General features: G+C 49.2%; 1 protein-coding gene across 3 annotated transcripts in view; it reads left to right on the top strand.

Moving 5' to 3' along the window:
* The window catches only part of abtb2b (ankyrin repeat and BTB (POZ) domain containing 2b), a 256,347-nt gene that overhangs the window by 179,233 nt on the left and 49,542 nt on the right, over positions 1-27,572 (top strand). For all 3 annotated transcript variants that reach the window (XM_038808241.1, XM_038808239.1, XM_038808242.1), the window contains 2 exons: positions 10,638-10,784; positions 20,107-20,314. In XM_038808241.1, coding sequence (XP_038664169.1) covers positions 10,638-10,784; positions 20,107-20,314 — 355 coding nt within the window. The remainder of the gene's footprint in view (positions 1-10,637; positions 10,785-20,106; positions 20,315-27,572) is intronic.

The following is a 27,572-nucleotide window of genomic DNA, read 5'->3' as shown; positions in this document are numbered from 1 at the left end:
TAGAGCTGAGCGTCTCATCAATCCAGTTTCAAATACATCAATGTACAGTTTGCAACAGCACCGTCCTGGAAATCTCACCGTGCAGATCTCACTGTCAAAACATTACTGTTGACCGTGTAACATCTTACGGTTAATGAGATCCCAAATATGGTTTTAACTCATGCCAATTATAAAGCAGCTCGCGATCAAGAGGGAGAACTGAATGGGTGTTACTGATTGGCTGCTGGTTACTCAGACTAACTAGCGGAATTAAATATTAATGAACAGAACTGAAAATCGTGTGGGAGCTATAATGGAGGCTCAGTCCATTACTGCTCAGTGAATATCTCCGCCAAATATTTTAATGCCTCCACTGTAAAGTTAACAAACGGTTTGATAATTTTTAAGAAAAGACAGTGGGGCAATGTATAACTGCGGCCCGACTCTCTGAAATGTAGGATTGTTATGACAAGAGGCATCAGCTTGCAGTCCTCGACGAGATTCAATTCACTTTAAATTCAGAATGAGAGTTAGAATAAACAGGGACTTGACATTATTATTACCAAAAGGAATATTGCGATGGATGATTGATGGGTGCTGTGCCCTTATTTGTTGAGACGTTGAACCTACTTTCCATAGAATCCCTACAGTGCAAAAGGTGGCCACTCGGTCCATTGAGTCTGCACCGATCCTTTCAAAAGACCTCCCTACCTAGGTCCAAACCCCCACCTTATCCCTGTAACCCTACCCAACCATTTGGACATGTAGGGAGGCAATTTAGCGTAGCCAAACCACCTACACACCTCTGGACTGTGGGAGGAAATCGGAGCACCCGGAGGAAACCCATACAGACACACAGAGAGTCTGCAAACTCCAGACAGTAACCCGAGGTCGGGATCGAACCCGGGTCCCTGACGCTGTGAGGCAGCAGTGCTAACCACTGTGCCACCATTCCGTCCCACTTTTAATGGCATCTTCATCATATCTTTTCACAGAAGAGTATAGATTATAAATCAGGGCCGGGATTCTCCCCTACCCGGCAGGGCGGGGGGTCCCGGCGTAGCGGAGTGGCGCCAACCACTCTGGTGTCGGGCCTCCCCAAAAGGTGCTAGGCCCGTGCCGGAGTGGTTGGTGACACGCCGGCTAGCACTAAAACCGGCGCCAACGGCCTTTGACGCCCGACGCACAGCGTCGGGGCTGGCCGAAAGGCCTTCGCCGGTTCGTGCATGCGCCAGTGCGTCAACGGCCGCAGACGTCACCACCGGTGCATGCGCGGTAGGGGGGTCTCTTCCGTCTCCGCCATGGTGGAGGCCGTGGCAGCGACGGAAGAAAAAGAGTGCCCCCACGGCACTGGCCCGCCCGCTGATTGGTGGGCCCCGACCGCGGGCCAGGCCACCGTGTGGGCACCAAGTCTCAGCAGACCTTGACAATCCCGCCGGCACCAGAGGTGCTCCAATTCCCGACGGTGGGAGAGGCCAGTCAGCGGCGGGACTTCGGCCCATCGCGGGCCGGAGAATCGCCGCGGGGGGCACGCCGATCGGCGGGGCGTGATTCCCGCTCCCGCCGATTCCTGGGTGGTGGAGAATTCCGGCCACGGCGGGGGCGGGATTTATGCCGGCCCCGGGCGATTCCTCGACCCTGCGGGGGGTCGGTGAATTCCGTCCCAGATGTCTCAAAGAGTTTCACCGTTAATATCCAAAAGATATTAGAGTACATGTGCACTGATTCGACTTCCATAAACAGACCTCTGTTGGCTGTGGTTACCTGAAATGCCCGAAACCTTTAGCCCAGAGAATGGAAAAATGTTTCTCCATCTGGTTTCTCCACGGTGCTGTTTCACAAATAACCTGATAAAAGTTGAAATTGAGGAACCAGATTTCTGTAACATCACTGTTACTGTTGAAACTCATCTCGCCTATAACAGTCAGTGCAGCATGTCCATGATTGCTGCAACTCAAATTGTACTGTGGCCACGATCGTGAGAGTGACTTCACTCAGGAATTAGGATCAGCCAAACTAATCATTTCCACTGGGAACTGAGACCAGTCAAAACTATAATCCAATTTTAAAAACTGGAAATCTGTGTCCCTTTTATTGCACGCGAGAGAATTATTTTTGAACATTCCTTACTTGAAGCTTTGAGCTTTCCAAGTTCTTAATCAAAAAATTCCCAATATTCTACATTAAAGTATTACATTATCTTCTGTCAGGACAAGACTGAGAGTGGGACACTGGAAGGGGAGGCTAAGAGTAGAGCATTAGCAAGGAACAAAACTAGTGCTCTCTGAACGGGTGGGGTCAGGAGCAGACCACTGGCAGTATAAATTGTTGTTTCGGTTGAAATTTGGTGCTCTTGTGTCTGTCCTGCTGAGTCCAGGATGAAAAGCTTCGACAGCTTGTCCTTTTTCAGCAACAACCTCAAGCTGCAGTCTATCAAGCAACCATTTATATAACTAGTCTTTCTTCACACTGTGCTGAATGTTGTGTTACTGGGTGCTAAATAGCTGCCTTCTTTTCTACCAGCAGTGCATGTCAAAGCAAAGCATTTTTATTTACCTGCCGTAAGCTAATTCTGAGAGGTGAAGAGCCTATATTAAAATGTACGTCTTTCTTTCACCCTTCAGCTGCTCTGTGCTGGAAGAAAATGAACGAATGTGGCTTGTAAATCAGTGATAACTCAGAGGGAAGTACAGAAATCTCATAAACAAATGGAGCAGCATGCGTATAATAATGAACAACAGTGTTTAAACAATACTGATAATGTTTGAATACATATAACACTCATCAGTCCTGTATAATCAGCTGCATTTAATGTGTTAGCAAGCCCAATACTGTGGAAAATTATTGGTCTATTAGTAAATGGTTTACCACAGGAAGTGGTTTGCCTGTCTCAATTTGCCTCATTATCTCTTGCACAAAGATGTTGGCCAGAGAGATTCTACTCAATAATACAAGCTCAACGGCCTCGAATTATCTCAGTGGAACATTGATCTATCAACCAGAGTGCTTCACTTGGAAAGCAGTTAATATTGTACAAACAGTAAACCTTTCTTGCACAGTATCAAATGCAATGGCATCATGCATTTTGCTTAAGGTTCAATTTAAATGCTTATACTTTCATGAGCTTCCAAAATTTGCTTTACGGAATTGTATATGAGCAATTGGATGAGAAGAATGTGGTTTGAGTGAGATACTTGTCTAGTACCTGTGCAATTGCACCCCAACATGAGGCAATAGTTTAAATATTCGTTTGGTAGTGCTGACCTTGCGTTTTGCTGAAAAAAGATTTTTTATTTTTGTCAAAACTCATTAGGACAATTCGCAAGAATGCCAAATGTAAAGGGAACAACCATTTATGTAAATAAAGTGTGAGATACACCCAGCAGGTCAGGCAGCCTCTGAGAGAAGGAGTTAGTGTTTTGAGTTCATATCACTTTTCTCCAGAGTTAAAGAAAGAGAAATGTGATGGATTTTATACCATGATGGATTGAGCAGCTGGATCACAATAGAAAGTTAAGGATATATGGAAGCTCAGGAGAGATTGACAAGGATGTCATGAGCACAAGACAAAGGGAGTGTTAATGATACTCTGAAAGACTAAAGAAGGTACTGATGATGGCATAAAGTTAAGGTAGAATGTGTTAATAGCAGAACAAGGGTTAGCACTCTGTGAAAGCAGAACTATATGAGAAGACAGTGTTGATTGGTTGACAGGTGGATTCAGATTGGTAGAGGGAATGTCATGGAGAATGCACCAGTTGATGATACCTGGTAGTTAACTGCCGAGCATTGTTTGAAACTTAAACCAAGCATCTTCACTCCGATTGGTCAAAGACATTATCCTAAGGAATGAACCAGCAAATGGCTGTTTTGATTAACTGAAACTGAGGCAATGGTCAAGATTCTCTAGCCTCCCTCTCAGCGGCAAAAGGTGGCCCGCCATTGGCCAGCAGTGGGATCTTCTGGCCCTGCTGCTGTCAATGGGATTTCCCATTGAATCCACCCCACGCTGTCAGGAATCCTGTGCCGGGGTGCACCATCGGCAGCACCAAAATATCTTGCTGGTGTGAAAAATTCTCCGTCCAGCGGCACCGAAATCTCAAGGCACGATCAGGTAGAGAATCGTGTGTCAGCCGAAATTCGGCGCTGGACGCCCAACGAGATACCATGCTCCGATGCCTCGATAGCGGTGCGATATCGTTGTACGCTGAACATACAGTAAATGCCACTCGCCACTGGCATAACATTAACAGGCCCGTCTCAGTATTCTCCAGGGCTCCCGCGATGCTCTGCTTCCGCCACGAGGGATTACCGATGGCGGGGTTCATTTGTGGTTTTAAAAATCGGGCGCAGTGGCTGCTGAGGGAGAGAGGGGAGGCAGGACATGTTTCCAGAGGTGCGACCGTGGGCAGCCGGTCCTGCCGTTGGCATGGCTGGCTGGGGAGTGGGGGTTGTCTGGCAGGGCTGGGGGGAGTAGTGGGGAGTGACCAAAGGATGGGCCGTGGGGCTGGGATGTTCCCTGTGGAATCGGACTGTCCAGGCATGGACTGCCATTGGCGTAGCCTGCAAGGCAGCCATCCTGCTGTGCACTCCATTGACTGCCCACTGTGGCCCCTGGTTGTTAAGAGTGACGCCGCCGTATGGGTGCATCCCCTCCACACAGCCACACCCACCCACAACCAGACACCACTGTGCCGGTGGGCATTACACGGCCCACCCAATGGGGACGTCCACTGTAGCTCTTACAGGAGGCGCTAGACGGGGGCCACAGAGTTACCACTGGCATGGGTAGCCTCAGCCGCTGGCACGACGGGTGCAGGGTCAGAGGCCCCCATAATTCCGGACACCGACAGGGCCAGCTATGCGGAGGGCAAAGTGTCGGGGGAACGGCTGGGAATGGGAACGGAGGGAGGGGGACATCGGGGGGGCAGGTGTTACAGTACAGGCCAGGGCCACCGGGTAGTCTGCTGGACCTGGTTGGACACAGGGGTACGCACCATGCCAGCATGTCTGCCTTACACCCCTGCAGACAAAGGATTTCGGAATCCAACCAGGAATGGTTGACATCTGCCTTGCTGCCGCAGCCCAGGGGGAATGCAGTGAGACTGTACGAGCAGGAGCTGCTCGGGGGAGGACCCTGCAGCAGCAGAGCTTGCCCCAGAGGCACAGGAGCCAGCTAGTGAGGATGGACAGCTGGCCGCTCCTGTCATTCGAGGACCTGCCAGTCTGGGCATGTCATTCAAGACTCCGGCTGAGCAGGGGGACAGCATGGCATACCTGCCAGATCATGGCGCACCTGGAACTGCGGGGGTATGGGAGAGAACACCCGCTCTCGATGCCCTGAACATTTTTGCACGCCTTACAGACATTCTCAGGATGTCACCCAATGCACCAGACACTTTGTAAGGGTTGGCAAATATTGTTGTGATTAATACTATGAGGTATCCTGATAATTCTCTCAGTATGGGGTAAATGTAGACAGATGCGGAGTTGGGTTATATTATTAATGGCTATGGAAAAGCTAAATTTCCTGTATGCTCTGATACCTCTCTCCCTCCACTTGAACTAACAGCAAGGGGTTAACATCCAGTTGAACCTCAATCTGGGCACAGGCAAGAATAGCTGCAATGGTGTAAAGCAAGGGCACAAACAATAAAATGATAGATACAGGTATTTGACATGAGCTGCCCTTTGAGAAACAGAAAGCCAATGTTGAACACCATGGTGGCGTTTGGCTTCCGTTTGGAAAGCTCCAAGTTCTGGCTAAGTCCATCCAAACCATTCTTGTTCTCCATCCAATTGTTCAGTGGCGACCTGGGCTTCTGAAGTGTGCCATCTCTTCGGCTGTGTTTAATAATTCTTTACAAATGAATCTACCAAAAATCTCAATCTCAAGCTCGTGGAAAAGAGACTCCTGCATTGATTGTCATTCCACTAAGCTGCCAGCGAGTTCAAATAAAAATAATACCGTGGCTTCAATAGTTAGAAACCTTCATCTTTGTGTCCTGATGAAATGAAATGAAAATAAAATTGCTTATTGTCACGAGTAGGCTTCAATGAAGTTGCTGTGAAAAGCCCCTAGTCGCCAAATTCCGGCGCCTGTTCAGGGAGGCTGGTACGGGAATCAAACCGTGCTGCTGGCCTGCTTGGTCTGCTTTAAAAGCCAGCGATTTAGCTGAGTGAGCTAAACCAGCTCACTCTTGTTACTTTTCATTAGAGTTTCTTCAGACATAGATGCCAAAAAACACAGCTCCTGGCTCACTGTAACATATAAATAAACGTTTTAAAAAAGCAGACAATTGTTACGAAGCATCGTAAAAGCGCATCGAGGATGAATAAAGATGCAGCCACTGAAGTTTACCTTTTGTAAATTCCACGAACGGTTTTGGCTGTACAAATATTTTTTTTCTTTCAAACCTTGGGTATTGTTTGCCCCATAGCTTTGTCAAGATTGAATTCCTGCTCTGGGTTGAAGGAGCAAAGCTTACAGTCCCAACACCACCTTCTCGAATCAGAATCAATTTAACTCGTGCACAGTGTGTGTGGACAGGAATGTAAAATAACACAAAAAGGTATCTGTACAGCTTTATCGAGCGGCTCAGATGAACAATGCACCTCATTGCCAGCTTTCTGATGTAAATCCCATATCAGAAGCAGCATCAGTAGATTTCAGATGTTGGCTGCAAGGCAGAGAGCTGCCCCCACAGCAGCTGCAAATACTGTCTCACTAATAGGTTTGAGTGCTGTAGTATCCCGTGTTATTACAAAATGGCAGCTTAGACCATATTTGTGAAGAAACGCTGGGGCAAAAAAACATTTTTGTTTGTGAGGAGAGTTCCTGTCGACACCACAGCACATCCCAAAGAGGTCAGTCATACTATAGATACAGTTCTCCGGGCTCAACGGATGTCGGGGGGGGGGGGGGGGGGGGGGGGGGGGGGGGGGAACGCGGGATCAGTGTATTGAACTTGATGAACCGCCGTGATCATAATGAATGGCGGAGCAGGCTTGAAGGGCCGAATGGCCTCCTTCTGCTTCCATTTTTCTATGTATGTTCCTATGTATACTCACGTAGATGTGAAGCCAAGTATCAAACTGCAGCTGATCATTATCCCCGTGGATTTCCTGACCCAATGGTGCATTGACCTTCTCCGGAACGCTTTCTAGTGTGGCAGTGAGCGGATACTGCCGCAAGCTTCCCGGCACTCGGCCTAGCGAGTCCGGCAATGCAATACAACGTTAATTGGTCCTTTTAACAAGGCCCACGAACTTTGTGCCGCAAATGAAGGCTCGCCAACCGATTCACCGGAACTGCGTTCGCTACCCCCCCCCCCCCTCCACTAACAAGATCGAGCAGCACTTAAACAGTATTCGCACAGCCAACCCCACCCAGCTCTCAGCCATGGTGCCGAGACATCCAACCCCAAGGTTTGGAGATGTGGACCTGGGAGGCTCCTAGCTGCGGTCGAGGACACAACAGACCACCCAGCTGTGGCATCACCATTAGAGGGCATTAACAACCACTATAAAACACAGCTCACACAAGCTCTCGTCCTCACTCACCGGCAGAGACTGTAGGAACAGAAGGAGTGCAGCAAGTATCACAGGCGGAATACTGCAGGGCTCAACAGGAGCAGTCAAGGTGTTGGAAGCACATTTTAAGCAGTCCGATGCACCGCTCGTTGGCAGCTCAGGTGGCCACATGGGCCTCATTGTATCGACACCATACTGGTGTCATGTGCCAGGTTCTCAGCAAGTACCCGTTACCCCCCAAAAGCCAGCCGCCCATCCTGGGATGGTCCTCGAAGAGGCCGGGGATGTCTGACTGCCCCAGGATGTAGCTGTCGTGCACACTCCCTGGGAAGCATGCGTACACCTGCATGATCTGTTTCCTGGTTCCTTTCCCCTTGTCTCCAGCTTTATCCTCCTTTGTCCCATTCTGCCGGCTTGTGGCTTCTCTAGCTGGAGGTTTGTACGTCTTCTTGGCGGTTGTCAGGCTGGCCGTTCAGTTTGTTTGGACCTCCATCGCCTTCGCTGCCTGTACGTAAGTCAGGCCGTGTTTGGAGCAGGTCTTGTTGAGATGGTCCGCTCCACCACGCGGGAATTGCATTTAGTCTGCCTGCAGTCCATAGTCTGATGTCCTTCCTGTTTGCAGTTCTTGCAGATGAGAGCACTGCAGTTGGCCGCCACATGGGTGGATTTCCTGCTGGAGAGGCAAACTCTGGGCTGGCCGGCATAGATAAGATAGTCACGGCTTCCCTCAGTTGCGAAGCTAAAGGATTACTCCCTTACCATCAGTCCTGGGTGTTATCATGACCTGCCTTTGATGGTCCAGGTTAGGAAGGCATCCTTGACCTCCGAACAGTTGTCAACCTTGTTAACGTACCTGGCGAGGAAGGTGAGTATTATGTTATGTTATTTGCTGTAGACGACGTTGAAGAATACTTCAGTTCTCGAAGTAAGTTGAAAGTATTTATTTAGCAATGACAAAGCCACTAAATGAGTTCAACACTCTGCTGATCTAACTCTAGCAACACAGTAAACTTGACTTGCTGTGTAAACTGAATCTGAGCCACATGGGGTGGCCTGACTGTGATACTTGCTGCACTCCTTCTGTTCCTGCAGTCTCTGCCGGTGAGTGAGGACGAGAGCTTGTGTGAGCTGTGTTTTTATAGTGGTTGTTAATGCCCTCTAATGGTGATGCCACAGCTGGGTGTTCAGATTACCCATTGGTTGCATGTCTACATATCATTACAGTGAGCAGATCTACGACCGCAGCATGGGGGTTGGAGAGATGCACAGTCACCACACGGCCCCATTGGGATGGCAGAGTAAAGAGGGGCTCTGCTTTGAGAGTTTTCAGGTGTGGCAGGACTCTCTTCTCCTCAAACACTTTCCGGAACTTGATGCAGGCAGCTGCATTCTTGCAGGTCACATCAAAGTATCCAGCACTGGGGAAGTCCTGCAGACAGTGGTCGGCAGCAGCTGTCAATCCACAGGAACGGAGAAGGATTCTCTTAATGAAGAAGGCACAGTCAATGGGTGTACCTCCTGTGCTTCTTTCATTGCCACTGTAACGGTGTTACATACCCCCTGGTTTGGCTCGACCTCTTGCAGCCACACCTCTAAGTTCCCGATTGTTAGGCACTGAAGTTCCTTCAAGGAGAATGATGCACCATTATTGGACTCGAGTCGAAGAGAGGATCCAAATAACAGGCTTTAATACGCTAGATGTGTGCCCAGCAGTGGTCGTACAGAGAAAGGCCGACTGCCAGCCGGTACGAGTTCTTATACCCTGCCTTGTAGGCAGAGCTACCAACCTCTCAGCCAATCGACGGGGAGTCACATGACTAGCCACAGCCAATTGGACGAGTGGCACATGACTTGCCTGGGCCAATGGGCAGCGGGTCTGCTGTACCAATGGCAGCTTGATTCTAAGGTAACATGATCTCCCTAGTCATACTACCACAGTGAACAAACAACCATAGAAGACCTTCCAACACCAGAGGGCAAGAGGTCAAAAACACTCCGTCGAAACCCCCGAAAAAGGAACTGAAACCCAAACAATCACAGAACTGCAGAGGGAAACATGGTCAACACCTTGGATGAGCCACCTTCACGAATGTGGTTTTGCTCCTGCCAGATAAGTAAAAGGCCAAAGATTTATACAATCTGCAGAGAAACCACTGCCGAGTTTCTGCTACCAGCACAACAATCAGTAGAAAATCCAAACTTTGTGTACAGTCTGCTGCCTCACTGAATCAGAGAAATTCCTCAGAGAATCCTTACAGTGTAGAAGGAGGCCATTCGGCCCGTCGAGTCTGCACCGACCCTTCGAACAGCCTAGGCTCAACCCCCCACCCTATTCCTGCAACCCCACCGTAAGGGGCAATTTAGCATGGCCAATCCACCTAACCTGCACATCTTTGTGGGGGGAAACCAGAGCACCCGGAGGAAACCCACGCAGACACAGAGAGAGAGTGCAATCTCCACACAGACAGTCACCCGAGGCAGGAATCGAACCTGGGTCCACTGTGGGGCAGCAGTGCGAACCACTGTGTCACCATGACGCCCATGAACTTCAGTCCAAGTAGATGTTTTGAGGGCGTGGAAGCATTGAGATGGAGAAACATATTTGACGAACGTGTACTACTGGTGACTCGAGTTAACACTCACTAACCAAATGCAAAATAAACAATACGTTACATAACATGATCGAGCTCTCTTTCAAAGCCTTTTTTTAAAATGTTGCTTTAAATAGAAATCAAAATCTTTGTGAATCTGCTTTAGGTTAACAAAGCAACAACCATGTTGATTACTCAGTGGCCTGAATAAGATGGAATTGCATGGACGTTGCAAGATAATAGCTACAACAATATGTGAGGGTTAATTCGTCAGTGTGTGCTGGTTTGGACAGGGAATTTCTGTGGGGACTATAGGATGATCAGATCCATCAAGCTGCTAAATGTCCTCGTGCCACCCACAGGAATTGGTGCGGGCAGAATGGCCTTGAATAGCAGGTGATGCCATTGTAAGCCAGAGATTTGTTCTAAAAAAAAATCAACCTGATTTCAAGGTGGGTGAGAAATGCAACTGGGAGGGGCAGCAAGTGCAGTAACCTACTCCTGACCTGACCTGACTGCTCTTCTCTTTTGCAGGTGTCCTTTCCCTGCCTGCCCACTTCAGCTTGTACAACAACGGGCTGGCAACTAAAGATGGGCGTGCTGATGCATACGCGCAGCTGGAACTCCGAACCCTGGAGCAGTCACTACTGGCAACGTGCGTGGGGAGCATTTCCGAGCTGAGTGAGTCCATTGTTTCTGCCAATTTGTAGACGCTTGCCGGCTGTTTGTGATATTTTTACGGAGAGCGGGGTTCTCTATTCTGTGAAATTGCTTATCCCAGCTATATGTCCCTCTGAATCCTTGCCCTTTTCTTTCTAATAATAATAATAATAATAGGGCAGCACGGTAGCACAGTGGTTAGCACTGTGGCTTCACAGCGCCAGAGCCCCAGGTTTGATTCTCGGCTAGGTCAATGTCTGTGTGGAGTCTGCACGTTCTCCCCGTGTCTGCGTGGGTTTCATCCGGGCGCTCCGGTTTCCTCCCACAAGCCCCAGCACAGGTTGCCAACCTGGGCAAGTCCCTCTGCCACCCCCGCCCCTCCCCGGGGGCCTCTGCTTACCTCTGCGCCCCCAGACGGAGTGCCTTGTGAGGCAGCACGGTAGCACAGTGGATAGCACTGTGCTTCACAGCACCAGACGTGGGTTCGATTGCCGGCTTGCGTCACTGTCTGCGTGGAGTCTGCACGTTCTCCCCGTGTCTGTGTGGGTTTCCTCCGGGCGCTCCGGTTTCCTCCCACAAGTCCCGAAAGACATTCTGTCAGGTAATTTGGACATTCTGAATTCTCCCTCTGTGTACCCAAACAGGAGCTGGAATGTGGCGACTAGGGGCTTTTCACAGTAACATCATTGCAATGTAAGCCTTCTTGTGACAATAAAAATTCGGGAGCAGGCTCCATTTGAAATGTTCTCCCTCGCACTATCTGGGTCTCGTGGGCATGAAGGTCGGACAGGGTGGTGGGTAGGAGGAGATAGTGAATGACTCTTGTCTACCTCGCTTTGGGAACGTGTCTGCACCCTGTTCTATCATTTCCTCCTGCAGCTTGTTAACTCCTGAATTGAGAATGTGGAAATTTGTGACAGTGAAACGTCTTTGCAGATTGTCACAGGTCTGATTTTTTTTTTATAAACATTTTTATTCTCCATTTTCACATTTTCTTCAGAATTTACACCCCACCAACAAACAGTAAACAGTAACGAATAGAATGTCAATCCCCTTATCAACAACAACGATCCCATCCTCCCAATCCCCTTGCCAAACAACGACCCACCTGACAATATAAGCATCAAATAATACAAACCCTCCCAAGATGGAAAAAAAGAAAAAGGAATCAGGAATTGACATATATAGTCCACCCCCCAACCCCCCCCTAATATTCAATGACATCCAAACCCCGAAAAAGTACCGTGAATGACACCCATGAATTGTAGACACCCCACCCCACCCCCTCCCAGACTCCTCCCCTCCACTTCCTCTTGTAAACTCCTCCCCCCAACCTCCGTTCCTTCCCCCAACTTTTCACCCCAGCTAGACTCACTGAAACCTGTTCGACCAGGCCCCGATGGCCGGAGCCCCTCCCCCACCTCACTCCCGTTCACTGGCCGGCTTAAACCGGCCAGCATGGAGGCCCCCACCCGGGTCTCCTTCCCCCTTGCCCAATCCCAGGAAAACCAAGAATTCCTCTTTAGCACACAATCCCCGCATACACACCCAAACCCCATAGAACCATCATTGCAAATGAAAGTCCCATCTCTTCCCTTGTCCAAATATATGCAGCGTTGACTCATTTGCATACACCAACACGCAGTGAAAAAATAAAGTTACATGAGGCTACATCGTTACACAACCATTTCTCAATTCTGCCACAGTCCTTCTGCCTTCGCAAACTCCTCCGCTGCTTCCACCATCCCAAAATAAAAGTCCTTGGATTCGTAGGACACCCTCAACTAAGCTGGATATACTATGCCACACTGCACTTTGCTGATGTACAGTGCTTTCTTCACCCGGCTGAAGACAGCCCGCCTTCTCGCCAGCTCCACCGTAAAGTCCTGGTATATACCAGCTCCAGCCCACTGCACCACCCGCTTCTCCTTTGCCCAGCACAGGACTTTCTCCTTCATGTTTTCCCTACGGAAACACACAGTCACTACTCTTGGCGGCTCACTCGCCTTTGGTATAGGCCTCCACGACCGATGAGCCCGATCCAGTTCATATCATGAAGGATCGTCCCCCTCCCCCAATAGCTTTGCCAACATTGTGGCAAAATACTCCGTCGGCCTTGGGCCTTCCACTCCTTCGGGAAGACCCACAATCCTTAGATTCTGTCGCCTCGATCTGTTTTCCAGGTCTTCCATTTTGGCTCGCAGACCCTTGTTGGTCTCTTATCTCCTTCCCCATCGAGGTGAGTTGATCACTGTGCTACGATAATTCCTCTTCCACTTCCTTCAGTGTCTCACCTTGCTCCCGCACCTCCGCCGCTGCGCTTGATACCGCCGCCCTCACCGGGGCAATCGCCTCCTCCACCAGCACTTTCAATACCCCCCCCCATCTCCTTCTTCATCGCTTCCATGTGCTTTGTGAACCTTTCATCAGCCATCACCTTAGTCATTTCTTCTGCTGTGAGCGATGCGGCCTTCCCTGGTGCTCCAGCCTCCGCTTTCCTTAAGTTCCTGCGCTGACTTTTCCACTCACCGGTGGACTTCCGTTAACCCCCTTTTTCACGGCAGTTTTTCTCCCAAACGTGGACATTTCTCCTCCCTGTGCCTTCTTACAGCCTTTTCAGCCTCCGTTGCCCCCGGGACCGGGCGTTAAAACTCCAAAATTCCTATTCCCGAGCGGGATCCCTCCAGTGTGCGGCTGCCTCACAGGTCTGATTTTTACAAGAATGTTGACAGCCTCATTGTGTCACTGGTCCTGGACATTTGAAACAGTATCTTACTGCAAAAGGGCATTATCCAATGTAAAACAGACTTTATTGGACGGTATTTTGGGGAAACGCGGAGACCTTTAATACCCTATCCTGATTGGTGTAAATGTTTACTTTCAAGAAAGCCGTTTGCTGCTAAGGTGAAATTCTGTCTGACCCCCACCCAAAAGACCACAAACTCTGATAACTGTAAATAGGTAGATCTGAGGGCCAATTGGTGCCTAGTTGCTGCTCCGAATCACTGGCTCCATTTATTTCTCATCTTTTAGTTTTGAAAATGCCCTGTGTTCAGTGGTAGGCTCACTGTCTATTTAATTAGAGTGGATCAGGCGCGAGGGGCCGAGTGGCGTTTCCTTTTTTTTTAATAAAATGTTTTTATTGCTTTTCACATTTTTATGTTACACATTCCAGTTCCTATTTTAAATCTACAAGTTTCACCACTGTACCTTGTATTGAGCAAAGCAGCCAAAGAGAAGTTTAAAAATTACAAGTGAGAGCTGAGCCAAAGAAGAATGAGGAGAAGAAAAAAAGATACAAACAAGAATCATTATACATATTCACATGTCCGCGCCCCCCCCCCGGTCCGTCCGTCCGTCCATCCCTCTGTCCGTCCCCTGCGACTGTGGGCCCTCTTTGGCTGCTGTGCCTTCGTTAGACTGCCCAGTGTTGGCCCTAGCGTGTTGTTGCTCCCTCTCCCGTTTCCTGCTTGCCCTCGCGCCCGACTCTTGCGGTTCGAGTCGCATTTCCCGCTGCTAGTTCACGTGTTGCTTATAATTTGCAACTTTTCTACGAATAATATTGTTGTCAGTAAGGTACAGAATGTGTCAGAGTGACTGACAAGAGATTGGTGGCCAATGTTTCCATTGTCTTTAAATACTGGCTGGCCAGGGTCTGGTTTAAAAACAAATATTGTTTTAATTACATTAAAATAATACAGTGAGAAGTCTTACAACACCAGGTTAAAGTCAAGCAGGTTTGTTTTGAATCACTAGCTTTCGGAGCACAGCTCCTTCCTCAGGTGAATGAAGAGGTGGGTTCCAGAAACGTATATATAGACAAAGTCAAAGATGCAAGACGATATTTGAGGAAGGAGCTGTGCTCCGAAAGCCCCGAAGGCGTGGTCTTGGGTTTTGCACATGGTCTGCCTGTTGAGTACCCAATGACCTCGGGAAACTCGGCCCATTGTTTAACCTGAGGAATCTCATATGAATGTAAACAGTAAGCGAAAAACAAAAATAAATAGGAAAGTGATAGTGGATTGATCAGTTTGCATTTTAAGTGACAGTTGAAAAAGTCGATAGAATTCTGATATTAGATGGCGAATTTAGCAAAGCCCACTCCCAGGGCAGAGCCTGAATAAGGTGGGAATCAAATTGGAGAGTGTGGTGAATGTAATATGATAATTCACACTATGTCTTTGTAAGCGCAGTAGCGTTATCCGACCACTAGGGGGAGTAGCTCTGGGGATGCTCAGGAGCTTGTACAGGGCTCCACCCTTGGCTCCGGCCATGACTCCTCCCCCTAGTGCTGCTGTATAAATAACCTTGTCCAGAGTCAGCCTGCAGTTCACTGAGAGTTCATCAACGGGGAACAGGCTGGCTCTGTAGTAAGTCGATTAAAGCCTAGATTGATATCGGAAACATGTGTCTGGTGAATTGATGGTTCCATCAATTTAATCGACTTAAGAACAGTCAAGATCGATCATGGAATCAGCCCTCAAGCCTGGACGCCTGGACGCCTGGAACTCGACCCGCAGGATACAGAGGCTAAAGAAATCTTCTCCCACTGGCTGCGGTGCTTCAAGGCCTACCTGGCAGAAGCGAGCACAGCCGAAACGACAGAGGAACAGAAGTTAAGTCTACTGCACGCAAGGGTGAGCCACAGAATCTCTACACAACTAAACTCGGCCAGTTCTATACTGCAGTGCTAGCAGTACTCGATAAGATATATGTGAGGCCCATTAACGAAGTTTACGCACGCCATGTGTTCACGACTCGCCGCCAGCGGCCTACAGAATCACTCGCCGAATTTCTACGGGAACTCAATAATTTGTCCAATGACTGTAATTATCAAGCGGTTACCGCGGCTGAACACAGAGAACTTGCTGTACGCGATGTTTTTGTAGTGGGCCTCAGTTCTAATTATGTGCACCAACGATTGCTGGAAAAGGGGGCCCAAGACTTAGAAACAACTGTGGAAGTTGCTACCATGATGGAGGTCTCCTTCCGCAGCCTTAACTCGTTCCCCACGGACCCCGCGACCCAATCATGGGCCCCCGACCAGCGACTCCCCCAGGCCTGTGCTACGCGGCCGCCCAGCCACTATGCTGCCCCAGCCAGCCACTATGCTGCTCCAGCCAGACACTATGCTGCTCCAGTCTGCCATTTCTGCGGCCAGAACCAGCACCCGCGGCAGCACTGCCCGGCCCGCAACGCGACCTGCAGCAGCTGCGGGCGGAAAGGCCATTACGCAAGAGTGTGCCTCGCTAAAAGGGCCCCTGCTTCCTGCTCCCCAGCGGCACGAAGTAATCGCTCCCCTCACCCGCAGGCCCGCGGGGCCCGAAACGCTGCAGCCTATGCCCCGACTCCGCCCCCTCCAGCCACATGCGATCCATGGGGGCCGCCATCTTGGCGAACCTCCAACAGGCGGCCGGCCACATGCGACTCATGGGGGCCACCATCTTGGACGCCATCTTCCTCGCCTCCCGCCACGTGCGATCCACGGGCCCGACCTGCATCTCCGCGCTTGGTCAACTCATCGGACGAATACGACTATGAACTCAGAGGGCAGTCATCAAGGGGCCACTCCAGCACAGCTGATCGAGCCGCCGACTACCCGCAACTCAGCGCAGTCACTATAGACCAGACAGGGCCCACCTGGTCAAGGCTTCTAGGCCCTTTGAACGCCTCGCGATTGATTTCAAAGGGCCACTCCCCTCAACTAACAAGAACGTTTACTTTTTAAAAGTCGTAGACGAGTTCTCCCGTTTTCCATTCGCTATCCCGTGTCCCGACATGACCTCCCACACAGTCATTAGGGCCCTGCATAGCATCTTCACCCTGTTTGATTTCCCCAGCTACGTACACAGCGATCGGGGTTCGTCCTTCATGAGCGACGAGCTGCATCAATACCTGCTCGACAAGGGCATTGCCTCGAGCAGGACTACCAGCTACAACCCCAGGGGGAACGGGCAGGTGGAGAGGGAGAACGCGACGGTCTGGAAGACCGTCCTACTGACCCTCCCGTCTAGAAAGCTCCAAGTCTCCCAGTGGCAGGAAGTCCTCCCAGACGCGCTCCACGCTATTAGGTCCCTTTTGTGCACGGCGACCAATCAGACCCCTCACGAGAGGCTCTTCATTTTTTCCAGGGGCACTGCCACGGGGGTCTCACTTCCGGCATGGCTGAGGACACCGGGCCCCGTACTTCTGAGGAAACACGTCAGGGTGCACAAAACCGACCCCCTTGTTGAGAAGGTGCACCTGCTCCACTCCAACCCCCAGTACGCATTCGTTGAGTTCCCTGACGGCCGTCAGGACACGGTATCCCTCTGGGATCTGGCACCCGCCGGATCCAGCGCCTCCCCTACCCCCACAGAAGGATCTCTCACCCTACACCCCATGCTGCCGCCCCCTTGCGCTCCCGAGCCCGCGAGCTCGCTCCACTAGTTCCGCGCACCCACGCCGGCCAGCCCCCAGCGCCCCCAGTCCCCGGTCGAACCAGGAGAGTATGAAGCTCGGATACAACCCTCCCTGGAGTCCCCATCGTACCCCAGCACACTACACCCATCCAGCCACCACAAGAGGCTGCAACCCCGGTGCTCCGCAGATCACAGCGGACGATTCGACCACCGGACAGACTGACGTTGTAGACCACACCCCCGCCGGACTTTATTTTTTTGCAGGGGGTGAATATGGTGAATGTAATATGATAATTCACACTATGTCTTTGTAAGCGCAGTAGCGTTATCCGACCACTAGGGGGAGTAGCTCTGGGAATGCTCAGGAGCTTGTACAGGGCTCCACCCTTGGCTCCGCCCACAACTCCTCCCCTAGTGCTGCTGTATAAATACCCTTGTCCAGAGTCAGCCTGCAGTTCACTGAGAGTTCATCAACAGGTAACAGGCTGGCTCTGTAGTAAGTCGATTAAAGCCTAGATTCATATCGGAAACACGTGTCTGGTGAATTGATGGTTCCATCAGAGAGTCTGAGCTCGATGTTTATTTCTGACTTCTGCTCCAGTCAAACTTTACTGTGGGAGAACGCGCCCGTAGAAATCTTCAGAGATTAGGTTGAAGTTTTAAAACGTACACTTCTCCCCTCTTTTGGAAAAAATGTGCAGTTACCGGCTACCACATGGCAAGCGGAAAATACGTACAGCAGCAAGCATCACCCAGCTGTAAAGGGAGTATGAACTGTGAGGAGAGAGACTGGAGAAATACAGTCTAGAGGAGGGTTGTCTTGAAGTGTGTAGGTATTTAAAAAGCTCAATGAATGTCAGCCCAGAACAAGAGGAAACTGATGAAAATAATCAAATAATAATTAGCATTTGGAATAATTGATGAGTAAAGTACAGGAGAGGAAGATATTTGGTGAGGTAAAGATCTAGTTGGATGTTCAATTTCCTGAAATATTTGAGGAGTAACTTAAGGGACTGTTTCTCATCCTTTACGTTCTGTTTGGTCACATACTGTTTTCAAGCTTTGTGATGTTTTGCATTCCATATCTTATTTCTTGACCTTGACTTATTAATAATCACAGTGTTTGTTAGCCTACCATGTGGAGGGGTACGGAGCCTTCTACACCTCCTCAAAATTGAATTACATTCAGGGCTTTCCGAAGGAGAGTTCAAGCCCAATCTGTTGGTTCAGATGCAGAGTAGAAATACAGAAGGAAAACTTCTCATTTCCACCAAAGTGAAGACAATTATTGACAGCAGTGCAGCCAGCTAGGAACCAGAATTGTCATGAAGCGTGCTGTGCTACAGTGCTTCGATCGTGCCTCTCACTTAGAATCATACAATACCTACATTGCAGAAGGCAGCCATTCGGCCCATCGAGTCTGCAGCCTACCTGGGCCCAATCCCCCACCCTATCCCCAGAACCCCACCTCGGGGCAATTTTGCATGGCTAATCCACCTAAACTGCACATCTTTGGACTGTAGGAGGTAACCGGAGCATCCGGAGGAAACCCATGAAGACACGGGGATAACGTGCAAACTCCACACAGTCACCCGAGGTCGGAATTGAGCCCAGGTCCCTGGCGCTGTGAGGCAGCAGTGCTAACCACTGTGCCACCCTGTCGCCCACTCAACATGCAATGCAAGTACTTCAGGAATTCTCATACAACATTCATGATGAAACATTAGATCATGTTTCAACATTGTTGGCTAAAAGGTTAATTGAAATGATAACACAAATCGCTCATCCCACGGAATGCTGATTAAATGGCAACACTGACAGCTGACAGGCAACCCTCAGATTGGTTTCACTACATCCTCACCTAGTTTCACTCATATTTAAAATACCAGGAAAACCACCAACTTGGCGCTCGATCTTGACATCTCCTCAATTGCTTTCAATCTGCAATTGCACAACACATTGCCAGTGCTCGTTAACACTCACTCTTTCTCCCATAGCACAAGCGGGTGTCTGTGATCAGTTGCAGCTTATTTTATTTGATTTGGCTGATTTTATTCATGAAACCATTTACTAAAAAGCAATCGTCCTTCCACCTTCCCACCCCACACAAAGTAAACCCATCGCTCATGTCTGCCCAGCATATAGGTTCCAGTCTGACCCGAAGTTTCGAAACCAGCCAGATAGGAAAATGTGCTGCTTTGTACTACTTCTTGGCCAAAAAAGCCAAGCATTAAAATTTTCAAAATTTGGGAGATGCTGCTTTCTAGACGTCTGAATTCTGGTTAATATTTTCGGCAGCACAGCGTTCAGAGATAGAGAGCGGTGAGGTTACAGGGACGATGTTGCACATCATTGAGGAAAAGAAGGGGCCCAGGAATAAATCCTTGGAAAAGAAGGGGAATCTGTAGCTGTGACTGGACAGGTAATATTGAAAACAGGCAGAGGGAAACCATTTCAGCTGGGTACATTTCAGCTGGGTAATGTAGGAAAACTCCAGGTTACTTTTCTGTTAAAAACACAAATATTGGAAATGCACACCAGGACCATCAGCCGCTATATGCCTCAAATATATACCATTCATCTATGCTCAGGTTATTGTCTCGTGTGTCTTTTTCCTCGGATGGTGATGACCAACACGAGGGGACATAGCTTTAAATTGAGGGGTGATAGATATAGGACAGATGTCAGAGGTAGTTTCTTTACTCAGAGAGTAGTAGGGGTGTGGAACGCCCTGCCTGTAACAGTAGTAGACTCGCCAACTTTAAGGGCATTTAAGTGGTCGCTGGATAGACATATGGATGAAAATGGAATAGTGTAGGTCAGATAGGCTTCAGATGGTTTCACAGGTCGGCGCAACATCGAGGGCCGAAGGGCTGTAGTGTTCTATGTTCTATGTTCTATGTGTCTCGGTTTCAGATCTTTTTGTTGTGTTTCTAATTTAGGTGATTTGGTGTCTCGAGCTATGCATCACCCACAATGCTCGAACACATTGTCTCCGGGAATGAGTCCCTGTCGTCATGGCAGGCAGCAGCCTGTCACCTGGTGCCCAGATGCCCTGCACACGCTCTACTATTTCCTGCGATGTCCACAGATGGAATCGATGGAGAATCCCAACTTGGATCCACCCCGAGTTTCCTTAAATAACGAAAGGTAAAGTTTCATTCAAAGGCAACGTACGTTCTTTTTCAAAAATCGGTTCACAGCTTCCTTTGCAGCAACTGCAGTTTTTTTTAAAAAACCTTCTGTTGTCAACGTTTTGCTTCCGAATTGTTTTGAAGTTAGTTATTTGTCCCAATTGCTTTCCGTTTTAGTTTAGCTGACGATCCACTCTCCGTGTGGAGTTTGCACCTTCACCCCCGTGTCTGCGTGGGTTTCACCCCCACAACCCGAAAGATGTGCAGGGTAGGTGGATTGGCCACGCTAAATTGCCCCTTAATTGGAAAAAAAAATCAAAGCTTTAAAAAAAAAACCTGACAATGGATGTGTAATGAGTTCCCAATGCGTCACGCCAGATAGCGTGGATCATTCCTTTGTCTTCGTAAAGCTTCAATCTGAGTTCTGCATTTGGGAAGAGGTGGACTGGAGGGTGAGTATGGAACAGGCTGATACCTGCTACAGTTAACGCCACGTCAGTGGCTTTATTCAAGAGGCAGTTTGACAGTTCCCGCTGCTGGGAATATACGGTCAGGTTGAATGATGCTGGAACAAAATAGAAAATGGTGGAAAAACGCCAGCAGGTCTGGCAGCATCCGTGTGAGAGAAACCAGAGATAACGTTTTAAGTCCGTACAACTCCTCTTCCGAACTCTGATGGGTGCACTGAAGGGGAGTAGAATGTAAACTCTGCAACGGCAACACAGACTGGGAAAGCTACATGCTGAGGATCAGTCTGCACCCTGCACCACATTGAAACTTTACATCCATCACATTTCTTAATCGCATAAATTTAACATATCAGCATGACACAAAAATGTTTAAATAGCACCATTCAATGGCAGGCAGCCTGGATATTCTCTTTTTCTTGTAGTCCCTTTTGGAATGGGAAGAGAGAGAGTCTACGTGTAAAGGAGCTCACTCAAAGGCTTTTTGATGGTCCCGTTTTCTATTTGCCCTCCTACTTCTGAAATGTTTATTAATAGTTTGCAAACATACATTGTGGATTTTCTTTGACTTTGTTAAGGTAAGGTATGGGTGGTACTGTTGCTTCACAGCGCTAGGTTCCCAGATTGGATTCCCGGCTTGGGTCACTGCCTGTGCGGAATCTGCACGTTCTCCCCATGTCTGCGTGGGTTTCTTCCGGGTCCTCCGAACAGGCACCAGAGTGTGGACACTAGGGGCTTTTCACGGTAACTTCAATGCAGTGTTAATGTAAGCCTACTTGTGACACTGATAAAGATTATTATTATTATTAGGTGAAATTGTTTTCCTAATACCTTCAATACTGCGTTTTATGACTGAGATGTTATTGGACGGCAAAAGGAAATCTGATTGGGGAGGTCAAACTCTGCCTGTTAAGGGTTAGTATGGAGTCCATTACAGGGACAGCTATGGCACAAAATCAACACTGCCGTTAGCCAACCAGATTGCCCTGTTTCATTGTGATGGCTCATTCCTGGCTTGCAGTGCAATATCAGTACATTTGCTGCAGCTACAATTGTATGAGGTAGGTGACTGCTGCATCATTCAGAATGTCATCTCAATTCCCTTTGAATGGGCCGGAATATCACAGAATTGTTAGGGTTCACAAAGAGGCCATTCAGTCCATCATGTCTGCACCTGCTATCCCAATGAACAATTCACATCCCCACCATTCTCCCGTCTTCCCCCCCCCGTAACCCGGCACGTCCTTCCTTTTCAGATAACAGTCTAATTCCATTTTGAATGCTTCAACGGAATCTGCCTCCAACACACTCTCGGGCAGCACATTCTAAACCCTAACTACTCGCTGTGTGAAAAAGGTTTTCCTCACGTCGCTTTTGCTTCTTTTATCGATAACCTTAAACCTGCGTCCTCTGGTTCTTATCCTTCTCCCAATGGGAGCAGTTTCTCCCTTTCTACTCTGTCCAGGCCCCTCCCTCATGATTTTAAACAACCTCCATCAAATCTCCTCTCAGCTCTCGCTCTTCTCCAAGGAAAACAGTCCCAACCTCAACAACCTATCTTCACAAAGTGTCTCATCCTTGGAACCTATCTCAGGAATCTTTTTTCTTCACTCTCTCCAATGCCTCCACATCCTTCCGAAAAGGCAGCATTGAGAACTTCTTTTTAAATTCATTTACGGGATATGGTTGTCGCTGGTTAGGCCAGCACTTTTATGGCCCATGCCTAGTTGCCCTTCAGAAGGTGGTGGTGAGTTGCCTCCTTGAACTGCTGCAGTCCCTGATGCGTAGGTACACCCACAGTGCTGTTAGGGATGGAGTTCCAGGAATTTGCCCCAGTGGCAGTGAAGGAACGGCGATATATTTCCGAGTTGGGGTGGTGAGAGATTTGGAGGGGAATCTCTAGGTGGTGGGGTTCCCAGGTATCTGCTGCTCTTGTCCTTCTAGATGGTAGTGGACACAAAACTCTAGCTGAGGCTGAACTACTAACTTATACAAGTTCAGAATAACCTCCCTGCTCTTGTACTCAATGCCCCCATTAATAAAACCCAGGCTACACTCTGCTTTATTCACCATGCTCTCTACCTATCCTGCCACCATCGGTGGTTTGTACACACTTATACCCAGCTTCCCTGCTCATGCGCCCCCTTTAGAATTATAGCCTTTGTTTGTAATTGTCTCTTCATGTTCTTCCTGTCAAAATGAATCACCGCACATTTCTCCGTATTGAGCTTCATCTGCCACCTGTCGCCCATCCCGCTAACTTGCCCGTGCCTCAGTGAAACTCTGCACTATCCTCCCCACACTGCACACTGCTTCCAAACTTTGTAGCATCTGAAAACTTTGAAAGGGTCCCCTGTACACCAAGGTCATCTTGGTCATGAATATATATCATGAACAGCAAGGGTCCCAACACTGACTGACCCCTGGGGATCTCCAGCAGAAACCTTCCTCCAACCCGAAAAACCGTTAATCACTGGTGTGTCCGTTTCCTGTAACTCAGCCAATTTTGTATCCGTGTTGCTACCGTTCCTTTTTATCCCATGAGCTGTAACTTTGCTCTCAAGCCTGTTGAGTGGCACTTCATCAAATGTCTTTTGGAAGTCCAAGTACACCACATCAACGGCATTACCCGCATCAACCCTCCCGGCTACCTCTTCAACAATCTCCAGTAAGTTGGTGGATCAATTTTTTCTCCATGTTGCTTTCCTTAATTAACCCGCATTTGTCCATGTGATTATTAGTTTTGTCCAAATTATTGTTTCCTGAAATTTCCTCACTATCAGAGTTAAACCTGCTGGCCTGTCATTGCTGTGTTTATCTTTCCACACATTTTTGAACAAGAGTGTAACATTTGCCACTCTCCAGTCCTCTGGCACCACCTCGAGTCGAAGGAAAACTGACAAATTATGGCCACTATCTCTGCAATTTCTACTCTCACTTCCTTCAGTATCCTTGATGCATCTCATCCAGTCCCCATGCCTTATCAGCTGTCAGTAAGACAATCTGTACAACCTCCTCCTTATCAATTTTAAATCCTTCTGAATTATCTCCTCTGTCACCATGGCCAGGGCAGCATCTTCTTCCTTGGTAAAGACAGATCCAAAGTATATCTTTAATACTTCAGCCATGCCCCGTGCCTCCATGTGTAAATCCCCTCTTTTAGTCCCTAATTGTCCCTACTCATTCTTTTATCACCTTTTCGCTATCTATAGGGCTAAAGAAGACTTTTGCATTCCTGCTATGTTGGCTCCAATCCCTCCCCACTTGGACTGAACTCTCTCTCCACTTAGATTGAGCTCTTTCCACTCGGACTGAGTTCTCTCCTCTCGGACTGAGCTCTCTCTCCACTTGGACTGAGCTCTCTTTCCACGGAGTGACCTCTCTCTCCACTCGTACTGAGCTCTCTCTCCACTTGGACTGAGCTCTCTCTCCACTTGGACTGAGCTCTCTCTCCACTCGGACTGAGCTCTCTCTCCTCTCGGACTGAGCTCTCTCCTCTCGGACTGAGCTCTCTCCTCTCGGGCTGAGCTCTCTCTCCACTTGGACTGAGCTCTCTTTCCACGGAGTGAACTCTCTCTCCACTTGTACTGAGCTCTCTCTCCACTCGTACTGAGCTCTCTCCACTTAGACTGAGCTCTCTCCTCTCGGACTGAGCTCTCTCTCCTCTCGGACTGAGCTCTCTCCTCTCGGACTGAGCTCTCTCCTCTCGGACTGAGCTCTCTCTCCTCTCGTACTGAGCTCTCTCCACTTAGACTGAGCTCTCTCCTCTCGGACTGAGCTCTCTCTCCTCTCGGACTGAGCTCTCTCTCCACTCGGACTGAGCTCTCTCTCCACTGGGACTGAACTCTCTCTCCACTCGGACTGAGCTCTCTCTCCTCTCGGACTGAGCTTTCTCTCCACTTAGACTGAGCTCTCTCCTCTCGGACTGAGCTCTCTCTCCTCTCGGACTGAGCTCTCTCCTCTCGGACTGAGCTCTCTCCTCTCGGACTGAGCTCTCTCCACTCGGACTGAGCTCTCTCTCCTCTCGGACTGAGCTTTCTCTCCACTCGGACAAGTCAAAGTGTTTGGTGAATTTATTTGTGAAGTACAATGGCTCAAACACAACCTCTGCCAATCATGAACGTGAAATGGCAGTGAGAGTTCGAGAGTCAGCAGCTGCCCATTAGGCAGCTCTCGGGATGGCGAGTGCCAATCGCTTACCATTCTTATAATTCTGTGCTTATGATTTTATTTTATCTCATCTCCGTATGGGTCCTGAGGTATGCTCGTGATGGATACTGGATGAGTTGACATGGTCGGGACAATGGGAAAAGGGAGTTGGATGGGGGACATGTGTTGGCACTGAGTAGGCCAAGGGGTATGAAGCGCAGTGAGGGTGTGCAGAGGAGCATAGCTTGGCATGGAGGGTATGGAAGAGTGTGGGCGGTGGGTACAGTGCATGCGGTGGCATGGGTTGACATGGATGGGGGATGGTGAGTGTTTGGAGGGTGAAGGGGTGAGGTCTGGAGCAATGCTCTCTGTTTTATTATTTATTTTTTAATTTTGGGCACGGAGCCGAGATTCTCTCTGCTTTGGGCATCCGATCCGGGAGCGAAAATCTGGACCATATGGATTTGAGATGAATGCTTTGGCACATTGAGAATTGCTGTCAAACTGCATAGTTTTAATCCCCCAACAGCACTCAGAAATACTCTTTTCCAATTCCCAATCCAGAATTTGTACTTGTAATATATCTTCCTGGTCGTATGCCCAGGTCATTTTAACAAATGTTCAGCTCAGAGATACCGACCCTCGTCGTCTCAAGTCTTTCATTTCCACTTCATTCAGTCAAAGTCAGAGAAAAAAACGACACTTGCCTTTTATTGGAGTGAATAGTGTGGCTGTTTCCTGGAATGACCCGGGTATTTTTGGACTGGCTCTTTTTGTGTCATTATTTTGCTAATATCCTCTTTTTCTTCCTTTACTGTATTAAAATGCACGCGCCAGCTGCCAAACGTTACCTTTTCCTTGAGAAAAACCATTTAAAGATTGCACAATGGGTTGCGTTCCAAACATAGAAAACAATCTAATCTGTCTTTGTAAGCAAGCGACACAAAGAGTGGGTTCTGCCAAGGGACACATCTGACTGCCTTAGCTTCCTGGCGGTATTGTTAATAGACTCGTTATCCACCTTCAATACCCTTGGAAAATCCTCCACGGGATTCACGAGAATTCTGGAACTCTTTTGAGGATGCAAGCATATTGTTGAATGTTCGAAAACATAGTGGTTGGGTTTAATCAAAGGGGATGTGAATACGCAGCCTCTGGTATTGCAGCTCCATGAAGAGAGTTGCTTCGCATTGAATAAAATCTGAAAATGCCGGAAATGCACAAAAGTTGATCGACGTCTTGAAAGAGGAAGACAGAGAAAGGTGTTGGATGGAGAGCTATTATCGTAGCTCAATTCGGATGAACATTTTGCACCCAAGACAATTTCATTCTCCTCCAAGGTGACCGGATTTCTCTGTCAATTCCAAATTCTGGTTTGCAGCATCTGTTTTTATGAAGTACATCGGGTGATTTCCGAACAAGTACGAATTAGGCAAACCTAGGGCGAGATTCTCCGCAAATGCAGAGAATCGTAAAGGCTGCCGTGGACAGGCCGTGACCCACGGCAGCCTTCACGCCCACTTCCGGGGCCGATTCTCCCCCCCCCCCAGGCGGGGCTAGGAGCGCGGCCCCGCGCGCCACGGTGGCGCGGCCTTGACGATGGTCGTCAAGGCCGCACAACCAAGCACCACGCCGGCTGACGCAGCTGATGACGTCAGCCGCACATGTGCAGGTTGGACAACGCCAACCCGCGCATGCGCAGTTGCCGTCTTTTCCCTCAGCCGCCCCACAAGACGTGGCGGCTTGATCTTGCGGGGGCGGCGGAGGGAAAAAGTGCCCACCGATCGCAGGGGCTATGCCCCCTTGGCACGGCCGTGGTACTGCCGTGCCAATCGGGCCCCAGATGCCCCAAACGGGCATCTGCCGCCCGTTTCACGACGGCAGCGAGCAGGTGTGGTTGCTGCTGTGTTGAAACCGGCGTGAAGGCCCAGCCGCTCGGCCCATCGGCCTCGGAGAATCGCCGCTCGCCGTAAAAAACGGCAAGCGTCGATTCGTGGCGTGGGTTGGGCGTGGGGGGGGGAGAATAGCGGGAGGGCGTGAAAAATGTCGGGAGGCCCTCCCGCTATTCTCCCACCTGGCGTGGGGGGCCATCACAATGCCCACGCGCACAAAGGGCATGAACCTCATTTGAATAGATTTCCGTTTATTCAAATATCTCTAACCGGCCCCCGCCATCACATGATTCAACCCCTCCCCCCCTTTATTAAATATTCCTCACTCGGTCATGTGACGTCACATTGGCCAGGTTTACACCAGCTTTGGCCAAAGGAGAAGCAGTCAATATAATAATAATAATCTTTATTGTCACAAGTAGGCTTACATTACAATGAAGTTGCTGTGAAAAGCCCCCAGTCGTCACATTCCAGCGCCTGTTCGGGTACACAGAGGGAGAATTCAGAATGTCCAAATTAACTAACAGCACGTCTTTGGGGGCTTGTGAGAGGAAACCGGAGCACCCGGAGGAAACCCACACAGACACGGGGAGAACATGCAGACTCCACACAGATAGTGACTCAAGCCGCCAATCGAACCCACGTCTGGTGCTGTGAAGCACAGTGCTATCCACTGTGCTACCGTGCTGCCTCACAAGGCACTCCGTCTGGGGGCGCAGAGGTAAGCAGAGGCCCCCGGGGAGGGGCGGGGGTGGCAGAGGGACTT

Source organism: Scyliorhinus canicula, chromosome 9 (assembly GCF_902713615.1).
Source record: "Scyliorhinus canicula chromosome 9, sScyCan1.1, whole genome shotgun sequence".
Lineage (NCBI taxonomy): Eukaryota > Metazoa > Chordata > Chondrichthyes > Carcharhiniformes > Scyliorhinidae > Scyliorhinus > Scyliorhinus canicula.
This window is presented reverse-complemented; position numbering and strand designations above follow the sequence as displayed.